This window comes from Marmota marmota, unplaced genomic scaffold (genome assembly GCF_001458135.2).
Source record: "Marmota marmota marmota unplaced genomic scaffold, marMar, whole genome shotgun sequence".
Classification (NCBI taxonomy): Eukaryota; Metazoa; Chordata; class Mammalia; order Rodentia; family Sciuridae; genus Marmota; species Marmota marmota.
The window spans coordinates 8220861-8230738 of record NW_025999983.1 but is presented as its reverse complement, the minus strand read 5'-3'; the positions used below and the strand labels follow the sequence as shown (position 1 = coordinate 8230738).

Genomic DNA, 9878 nt, shown 5'->3' with positions numbered 1-9878 from the left:
AAAAAAAAAAAAAAAAAAAAAAAAAGAAAGAAAGAAAGAAAATTTTCACTTGCAAATAAGAAAGGTAATTTATTGTAGTGAAATTACATTGAAGTTTTGTATATGATCCCCAATGCATATAAAATCATTTACCTCCAAACTGTTGCATGACACCATTGAACCACAAAGAAAACTCAAAGTGCTCTAAGTGAGTTAATATTGACGTAATGTGTTTCCACTAATCTATCCTAATTTAATTAGATCATTAAAAGGACTTATTTAAGTATTTTCGTAATTTTCTTTATGGTCTTTTTTTCTAATGTTTTTTGACAACTCTGAACACTGAACTCTATTTCTGTCTTCTGCTGTGGTTAGTTAATAAACAAACCTCCTTAGTAGAGTAAATATACACTGACGATTTAAACATTTTTCCCTAGATGGAACTGATGGAAAATGTGAAAATTGGCATGACATTTGAAGGCAACATTAAAAAGCAAAGAAGATTTTAAAACACTAACCCACAAAAATATGCCTGGGGGGGGCAAAGAATAGCAACGTACCACAAGACACAAATAAATGCATTCAGGCATTGGGTAGACAGTCCTTGCACCTAACACCTGTCTATAATACATTTTATACATTTGCTACATATTGCACAAATCCAGGTATGCACAGAAACTCTCTGAAGTGCCACCATGCCGCTGTCCTCGTGGAGGGCTCTATACAACTTTCTGAAAGAGCTTATTCATGACTTTTTTGAAGACAATCTACAAGCAGTTCTTTCTGTAGTTACATATTTACAGAGATGCCACCAGCTAGTCATGGCCGATGGCCTTCCTTCCTAAATGTAGGATTCTCTAGCATATTGGAGTTGGTCAGCCTCAAAGATGGGCTGGCTACATCGTCGCCTGAGATAGTCCTGCTTGTCCTTCTGCATAAACTCGGACACAGTCCTTAGCCTGGTAAGCTCAGGCCTCCCGGGTGTGGTCCCAGGCTCTTGAGTTTCCCCAGAGGGACTCACAGTCCCACCCTGTTCCCAACACTCAGTCATGGAAGACAGGCTGCGTCCACTAAGTGCTTCTTCATGGCAGACAATCCTGGAGCCTCCTCCATGGTGAGAAGGCAGAAGAGGTGGCGGCCTGGAGTCCTGGCTCAGCATTCTCGCCCGCATACTTCCCACGGTCTGGCTGCCATAGGCTAAGAGTCCAGACGCCTGGCACTGAATGGCCTCTTCATAAGATGGCGGGCTTCCTGGGCTCCTCTGGTCAACCATCTGGAACACGTCATTGACTGAGGGGGCCCCAGGTGGCAAGCCACAGCCTGCAGCTGCTTGGCTGTAGACGTCAGGCCTGCCCTCCTGGACAATCCTTCCAGCAAGCTGACTTTCTTTTCTCACGCCCTTCTTGACTTGGTCTCTGGTAAAGTCTTTGGGTTTCCCAGTCCCACAGCTCGGGGTCTTGGGCAGCACTTTTTTGTGAGAGGCAAAGGAAAATGACAGGGAGTGCTTTTTAATTTCTCTGCTGGGCTTGCTTTTCTCAGTCTTCATGGTGAAAGACTGGTGTCTGGTGAAGAAATTTTTTTTGGGACAGGAAGGAGAAGCTGTTGGTGAATTGTCAGAGGACCCACCCAGGGAGCCGCTGGAGAAGGCTTTGGGTCCTGGTCCCTGCAGCAAAGGCAAACTCTGGGTTGAGTTCTTGATCATCAGGTCCACTGGTCTCTTGGCTCTGCCTTCTACTGCAGGGAAGACCTCCTCTGGAAATGGGTCTTCGGTGTCCTCGCTTTCCAAATGAGGGCTTGCCTGTGGCACGGTGAAGTCATCCTCACTTTTGGTTAGTTTTTGGTTTGTCATCCGGCTCTCAAGGCACTCTTGTGAGGGTGGCATGCCGGGTTCTGAGAACCTCCTGTCTGCCTGGTTGATGGAGCATTTCAGTCTGGCTACTGTGCTCACAATGGGCTCTGGGCTTAACTCACAGGTGTCCTGGGGCCTTCTGTTGTCCAGACCAGCAGCCATGGCTGTGGGAACCTGGGGCTGCCTTCTGGGATTGTGGATGGCACTGGTGGGTTCAAAGTCAGGATCATAGCTGTCGTAGGCTGAGTCATTCTGCAGGGTCGACATGTCTGGGGAAAGTTAATGAAGAGTTGAGCTTTGTGTTCAAGTTCTTTAAGAAATAATATTTACTAGAGCCCACCCTACTCATGCCCAATATGGTTCTAGGTGATTTGGTGGAACTGTTTTGGAGCGTGATATGACAAGAAATTTATCACATTAAAATTTTGTTTCCAAATTTATTTCAGATGGGAAGAAGTAAAGAAGAAAGAGGAAATGAATGAGGGAGGGAGGAAGAAAAAAGGGAGAGGGAAAGAGAGAAAGAGTAAGGAGAAGAAGGAAGAAGGACAGTCTTCACTGAATTTTTTTATTTTATTTTTATTTTAAATCTTAAAACCAATCCTTTGAATGGCTCCTTTGTAGGATCCATTTCCATTTTAATAGACTTGTACTTCATTATGTAGAGACTAAAATTTCTTACCCAGATATATAGTTCAAGGTTACTTAGTAAAGTTAGCAGTTATTTGAGATCTAGAATATGAAGGAGAAAAGTTTCAGACTCAGGCTAAAAGAGTGACGGAAGAGATATTAGAAAGAAATTTGGGAGCAAGGTTGTCAGGTTTCCTGACTTTCCTACAGACTCGAGGCCAGTCTGATTGGTGATTATAAAGGCAAATTCTTTAAATACCAGGGAGACTTCACATCACTAGTATGGACTGGTACAAATTTCTCCCCAGGATCACAATCGAATGACAGCACATTCTATACCTGAACTGTCGGTGTGTTCCAGAGAGTCATCAGAAGTGATGCTGGAATGAGCTGGAATGTTCTCCCCGAATATCTCAAAGCAGTTGTCAATGAGGAATTCCACCAATGTCTTTACCTTTGGGGAAAAAAAACAAGCAGATCATAAACTTTAGGGCCATTTGCTTTAGGACAGAGGCAAGGAAGGAGGACACACTGGAGTCAACTACTAGGGAGGTGCCCAAATGAGACTAGAGCATACTGGAATTTGGTAACAATATACATTCAAGTTAGATATATGTGTTTTGAGATATGCATTTTTAAATGGAAGAATTAAAAAAAAAAACCTGACTTTAAAATAACTAAGGTATCTGAGTGGACATTTCATAATATTACTGTGAAAATGCAAAAAGTATTGTTTAAGCAGATAGTTTCCCAAATTGGTAGTTGGACTGCCCAAGTGCTTTGGGTCCTGGTCCCAAAGCACAGACAGAAACAAGAGGGCTTCCTACCCAGGGGGTGTGATGTTCTCTGTCTCCAGGAAGACAGGACACAGATTTATTCAGTTTCCTCCACACCTCTAAGAGAGCAGAGCCACAACAATAGCACTCTGCATTTTAGACCTGAAATGTGACCCCGAGTCACTTTGAGAAATCCAGAAGTGTCTCATTGCTTGGCTTCTGCCAAAGAGGGTGAGATCATAAACCAGGGGTTTCTCATAAATAAGCAAAACCAACCTTATTGTTCAAGTCTCTCTGGGCCTCCAATGACAAGTTGTGGTCATTCTCCAGGGTGAGCATGTTGGGGCCGATGCAGATAGCCAGGTTGCTGGAGTCCATCTTGTTAACCTCCGAGTTTTTGCTGATCAGGTGCAACACGTAGACCAGGTGCCTGAGCAGCAGGAGGTTGGGTCGAGGGAGCTGATCTGCAACCCTGGAATAAAGAGAAGGGACAGTAATTTTTAAGGGGGCTGATGGCCTATCCAGCTTTATTGTAGCTTGTTCAAATTGTTCTGCCCAAACCAGACTTCCTTTAAAATGGGGAAGGTGCATTTTCCCAGTAATATTGTGAAATGCCCTTATAGATACTTCAGCAGCAACTGACATGGAATGAGATTGATTAACCACAAGGTTGCTATAACCGTGACACCAGTAGCACTGCCCTTTATTATTTATATGGATCTTAAATTATGAAACAGAGCCTGCATTAAGCACCAGGATGTGCCTTTACGTTTTCAAAACCATTTTGTTGAGTAAGCATTTAACTTTGTAGAAATTCTCTTTGAACATTACAAGATTGATTTTCTTGACTTTTTTTTTTTGAACTGTGAGCACCAAACCAAGATGACCCATTTCTATACCATTCTGAGAATAAGTCAGACTGTCTGGATGTTTCCATAAATGTGGTTCCAGGCAGCACTTAAATAGAAACATTACTACTAACGACAATCATTGGATTTTGAAGTCTCACTTTTTCAAAAGAATGAAATGGTGACCCCAATATACAGATCCTTCTCATTTCTCAGAAGAATTGTTGTTATCAAAGAGTTTTATGTCTAGGTAAAAAATTATTGTGATAATCTTAGGGTTTTTTTTTTTGGTGGTGGTGGGGCAAACACTCTGATGTCTTCATGTCTGCAAAGTTGGCATTGAAAATGTTTAGCTGTGGGGGACATTTCTAATACATAGATAGGCTTCCTTAGGATGTGGCAAAAGTGCTGTCTCCAAGAGGTCACATTGTCATTTATATATGTAATCATTGTGACTCACTGGAATGTCTTATATAGTTTTCCTTTTTGTTAATTATAAGAACAAACAGAATATGCAGTGGAATTTTATGAACAAAAAGTCCCATCCAAATGGCTCTCCTACCCTTTACGGGAAGTTTATGGTAGAGTGTCTTGCTCGACACCAATTACTGTAGTTAAGAATAATCCTAATTCCTACTCTCTGCTGGTTAGTTTGTGTTAAAGTCTCCACGTTTGATTTTCTCTTATACCTTTTTGAATACTTTATATGTTTGGATCCTCCACCCCTTGAACTCTGTGAGTATTAAAGTCATTTTCTATGTTTTGAAGAAGTACTTTCTTCTATTTGGCTAAAACTACTTTTAAAAAATCCAGGGAACCTCCTGTTTTTATCTTGGGAGTGAATGAGCAATTACACTCTAACTTCCCAATCACAATTTCAGGGAAACATGGATCGCGGTGCACTTGGCCAGTTTTATGAACGAGCAAAAAATGGAGACCCTTGGGCCCTGCCTCCTGACTTCGAGGACTTACTGCTTGAGGGCCTCAATTCTGTCCTCCTCGTTCTGCTTCTCCAGGGCGCCCATCCACTCTTCAAAGAGGTCACAGGACAGTAGCTTCAAGGGGATGCTCCGGAGGAAGTCCTGGAGGGGAAAAGTGGGTGTGGCTGTTTACACCTCGTGTTGTTTTGGAGGAATGAAATCTGGGATTGTTAAACCCGTGTGCTTATGAGAAGAATTAAGAGGCTCAGCTACAATGAAACTCCAGTTTCAGCTGTGTGCCTTGTAGGGAGAGGAGCCTGCTCCTTGCTTCCTGAGGCTGTGGAGGCGGAGCCCTCTGACCCAGGTGTGGTGGCTCACCTTGAAGACCACGGCCAGCAGGTGTATGGGCAGCCCTTCCAGGTCCACGGTTCCCCCGCAGTTGAGCGCTTCCTTCAGCTCCTTGCGGGCTTTCTCACTGGCTGCTTTCCTGAATATTCCTTCAGTCGAGGGGCCTTTAAGGCAGAGGATAGCGAGAATATCCTGTGGGAACAGACATGGGATCAGGAAATGCTGACCCAAGGCTTGGACACATACTTTGCTGGTACAGATACATGAAAATCTATACAAGTTGGAAAAGAGAATTACGGCAATGTTCATGAATAGTCCCTCAGTTTACCTGTTGTAAAATATCCTTTCCCCCCAAAGCTAATTCTTTTTTTTTTATACTAAGATAGTCATAACGAGAGTCTTGAGGCCAGAGCTGGCTCCTAGGGCAGCCATTGCCAACTGTTTCCCTTCACCCTGCTGTTTTTCTAAGAGGTAAATTGTGAAGCGCTCATTTTTCAGTCTAAAATGACATCAGACCTCCCACCTGTCAATACTTCCATGAAAACATGGGCTCTCTGATCATATCCTCTGTACTCTGTCTCTGCCTGTTGATGTTCAGAAGCTATACATTTCCAGCCTTCTTGACTCTGTGAAGTCAGAGGAGTGAGGAAGAGACCATCACCCTGAGCTCACTGGCAAACACTAATTTCTAGATCATAAACTGGCATCTTCTCTTCCAACTGTGCTTGGATGTGGGAGCACCATTTGTAAGAATGGAAAATTCCAAAGCTCAACCCCAATAAGGTTAGTAGGAGAAGCACCCTCATATTATCCAAGGATTTTTCACATGACAGAAACCAAAGCAGGTTTACAAGTGAAGCATGCTCACCTGAATGGGTCTGGGCAGGGCGCCGTTCTCATGGCAGGTAATTGACAAGGGTTGATCAAATAGTGACACTTTCAGGTCTGGCTCCAAAGTCCCAGAGAAATCTGACGAAGGGGAGAGTCTTCTTATGAGGAAGGGCCAGGACAGAACTTTCTTTCTCTTCTTAACTTCTAGAGACAAGAAAGCATGAGAAAGAGAAAAATCAGCTTACAGGGTTCATAAGCAAGGATCCACACAAGAAAATGGCTATGTCGGTCACATACTGGCATCTCTAGTATGCCATGTGGGGAAATAATTCAGAAAAACTGAGAAAGCAAAGGGCATGACTTTTGATCTAGAAAAACAGTTGAAAAAACAACCACATGGTTACCAGGGCAACCAGCCCTTGTATATCGTCCCCACCTTTCCTGTTTTTATCTTCTTCAGCTATTTGTTGCAAGAAATTAGCAAAACATAACCTTGCAGGTCATAAACAACCATCTTAAGGTACTAGCCTTAATAACTACAGGGGACATTTATGACTAAATAGATTATTTTAATTCGCTACTTTGGCTGGTGAATGAAAACAAAACTTAACAGGAGAGGAAGTGACTTGCCCAAAATCCTTTAGAAGGTTCTTGGCTGGGCGGGCCACATCAACCCTCGGCAGCCGCACTAGCACTATGTAGTCACTAGAGGGAGCTACACCACTCAGGACTTCTGCTGTCCCCTTGGCTTTCAGGGTGCTACTTTAGGACAGGGGCCCCATGGGTTGCTTTAGGAAGGCTGGAACCTAGTCCTGGCATTTGAAAGTTATCAGCCACACATTATCAGTGTTCTGTTCTTCCACAATCCAGAGTGTGCCATGACTATTGTATCTCAAAAGTTCCCTTCCTTCTCCTTTTGGCCTAATCATGAAATCTGCATTTTCTAAATGACTGGCATATGTTACCACATGTTTTGTACTGGCCAGTAGAAGCTGGATGAAAGTGAAGTGCCCTGTCCTGAGTCTTCAGGAAAACTGGCTCAGGGTTTATGTTACAATGAAATGCACCGTAAAAATAAATAAATAAATAAGAGCAAATGTAGGTTCTTTGGGATTTGAGATCAACAACAATCGCTTCATGAGCTCTTAGATGCATTCTCCATTAGGGAAGGAAGAACACAGAAAAGGCACTGTGTATTTTTCAATGTACACATACTGTGACCATCAAAACAAATGGCCAGGAGATTTGTCAGCCCCACTAAAAACCCCTCGCATTGCGGAGTTTGCCTGTAAGAGGATCTCTCTACTGACGGTGCTCGCTGTTCTAGTGAGCTGGAGCACGCCGGCCAGTTAAGGGTTAATGTTCTGCGGTCTTTAGGAGAACAGTTATAAAAAAAAATTCCTAGTAGAGTAAAATACTGTGGTTTTGCAAACCAAGAGCACTGGTCGTTAGCACTTGCAGAAAAGATCAGTATTTTTCAAAACTCACCAATTAGCTGGCAAATGCTGTCTTCACTCGCACATGATGCCAACAACAGGGGATGTTCCTTGATGTCACCCTAAAAATATAAATCATGTATAAATCAGTATAAATCATGACTGAAGAAATCTATTCAGTCTTTCTCCACAAAACACACACACAACATTTTATTCATCTTAACAATTAGGGCAATAGAGTGTTTTGATTTTTCTAGTAAGAATCAGTATCATAGGAGATCTCAATTAATATGTTTAATTTATTGCATTTATCATGTTCATTTCTGACTGATAATCAAACAGCCTAAATAATATTCAATTAAAACAGAAAGCTTTTCATCTTCTGGTAATACAAATAAGAAGTTTAAAAAAATCACTTCCTTACCTCTGACTGACATTCAATTAATGTCTCCATGTTACCGGCACTTAGTGTTTTTGACTAAAAGAGAAAAAAATAAAATAAAATTAAGTAAATGTCTTTTGGCTCTTGCCTCTAGAAAATATGAATGAGCAGATGTAAAATGGGCACATACCGCATCGAAGTTGCTTCTCAACCTCATTGGTATCTGGGCTGGCTTTTTAGGGATGGATTTCACTTCTGGGGGACCTTGACTCTGTCTACAATAAATCACACGGAAAAGAATAAGTTGGCCAATTTCAGTGCCTCTTTGCCAAAGCGGAGTTTGAAACTGTTAGAAAAGTTTTCATTCAGCCTGTTACCAAATGTCAGATGCCACTAAGAACAGTATTTGATTGCACTTATTTCTAAAACCTTAAACCAGATGTCCTTACCATCCCGAAATTTGCTATTTATTATTATATCCTCAACAAGAGATCGGCTGAATATTAATTCCAATAACAACTACCCTTTTTTCTGGAGTGCTCTCAAGTACTATATTAATTGCTCCATATTAATTTTTTTCATCCAACTCAAAAATTATAAAATGTATATCCAGGATGCTATGTATAGTAAGCACGAACCAAAGATAACATTTAAAGAATTCCTACTCCCTAAAAGTGCCACCTTCACATTGAAGCCAAGCATTCCATGTTTGGAGCTTTTTAAACACGGGCGTACCCTCTGCATCGCCGTTGTCTGTTGCACGTCATTTCAGGGAGCTGTGACCTGGGAGGCAGCTCGTTTTCTAGTCCTGTTAATCTATGTACTTACCCTCGGAGGGTCTCTGGCCAGAGTGCTTTTATCTCGGGTGTGCTGTGGGAAAGGAGAGGCACGGCATGTCACTCCGCTCTGGCTAACCCACTGGCAGAGGGACTGACCTGCTCTAACTTCATGTGCTGTGCGTTATAAACTGCAGGGGCGGGCAGGTGGAAATTCACAATATTGCTGGGACCGGAAGGAACATCACGGGCTGTCACACAGACCGAGCCAGCCAGACACTGCTCAGTTCTCATTTCCTCATTCCTTTTAGGGCAGGGATGGTTCCCCTCACCCCTACCCCCGCCTCCACTTCAAAGCACAAAATCTGTAAACTACTAGGGTTGGAAAAGATGACATCCTGCACAAAGGTAAAGGCGCTGATTAATGTCAGAGGTGGGATGTGCAAATAAGAAATTGTGTTATTCTGTGCACAAACATTGTTTTATTTTCTAAAGTGGTAATTTTAGGTGCCTCCCCCCACCCCCTGCCTCTGTATCCTGTTTCAATGCTGTTTCCCTTCCACCCTCCCTGAGCTCTGTCCACCAGGACCAAACATTGATTGGCAGCCCTGGGCACAGGGCACTGTCCTGGAACCTGAAAGAAACCCCAGACATGTTCCCACCTTTGAGAACTGATCACCATCAAGAGCCAGGCTGATTTCTTTGGAATGAGGAAAAACCTCACGAGGGACAGTAATGCACATATTAACCCCTTTATCCTTTCCGTAACTCCTCGTCAAAATGATTGATACCTAATTTATAGTCAGATCAATTCTAATTTCCATATGGAAGGAAAACAAAAAAATTCCTTTGGTCAGACCAATTTAAAGTGGACAAGGGAGGGCGAGTGTCTCTGCAGATCTCTCCTTGGGCATAAGGAAAGTTCTGATCTTTTCTATCGAAGTATGTAGGAAAGAACTTCCACACACACAAACTGTGACATATCACAGTGCAGACAGTCATGTAGCACTGAGAGGAACAGCCTAAGCCGTCCAGTGATGGGCCCAATCTCACAACGTGGTGTGCAGCCGCGAGGAGTGTCCCGCACACTGCCATGAACGCACAGC

The 9878-nt window shown here is 42.8% G+C and overlaps 1 protein-coding gene across 2 annotated transcripts; it reads right to left on the bottom strand.

The window, feature by feature from the left end:
• Nucleotides 1-42: 42 nt before the first annotated feature.
• LOC107153127 (T cell activation RhoGTPase activating protein) lies at nucleotides 43-8990 on the bottom strand. Of its 2 annotated transcripts, none has more exons than XM_048805894.1 (10): nucleotides 8732-8990; nucleotides 8187-8271; nucleotides 8039-8092; nucleotides 7667-7736; nucleotides 6216-6382; nucleotides 5378-5539; nucleotides 5052-5161; nucleotides 3508-3703; nucleotides 2795-2909; nucleotides 43-2097 (listed from the first exon to the last, which is right to left on the bottom strand). In XM_048805894.1, the coding sequence occupies exons 1-10, from the start codon at nucleotides 8761-8763 to the stop codon at nucleotides 821-823; spliced, it is 2268 nt and encodes a 755-aa protein (XP_048661851.1). In that variant the 5' UTR covers nucleotides 8764-8990; the 3' UTR covers nucleotides 43-820. The 2 variants fall into 2 exon arrangements, with proteins under 2 accessions (XP_048661851.1, XP_015354115.1); XM_015498629.2 differs by having other exon boundaries at nucleotides 8825-8990.
• Nucleotides 8991-9878: the final 888 nt, after the last annotated feature.

Bases quoted from the DNA above. Each gene is read 5' to 3' on its own strand.
- LOC107153127 (XM_048805894.1), bottom strand. From the start codon at position 8,763: ATGACGTGCAACAGACAACGGCGATGCAGAGG. The intron at 6,383-7,666 runs GTGAGTTTTGAA...TCTTGTCTCTAG, and splicing joins CAGCATTTGCCAGCTAATTG to AAGTTAAGAAGAGAAAGAAA. The intron at 5,540-6,215 runs GTGAGCATGCTT...CTGTTCCCACAG, and splicing joins CCCTGCCCAGACCCATTCAG to GATATTCTCGCTATCCTCTG.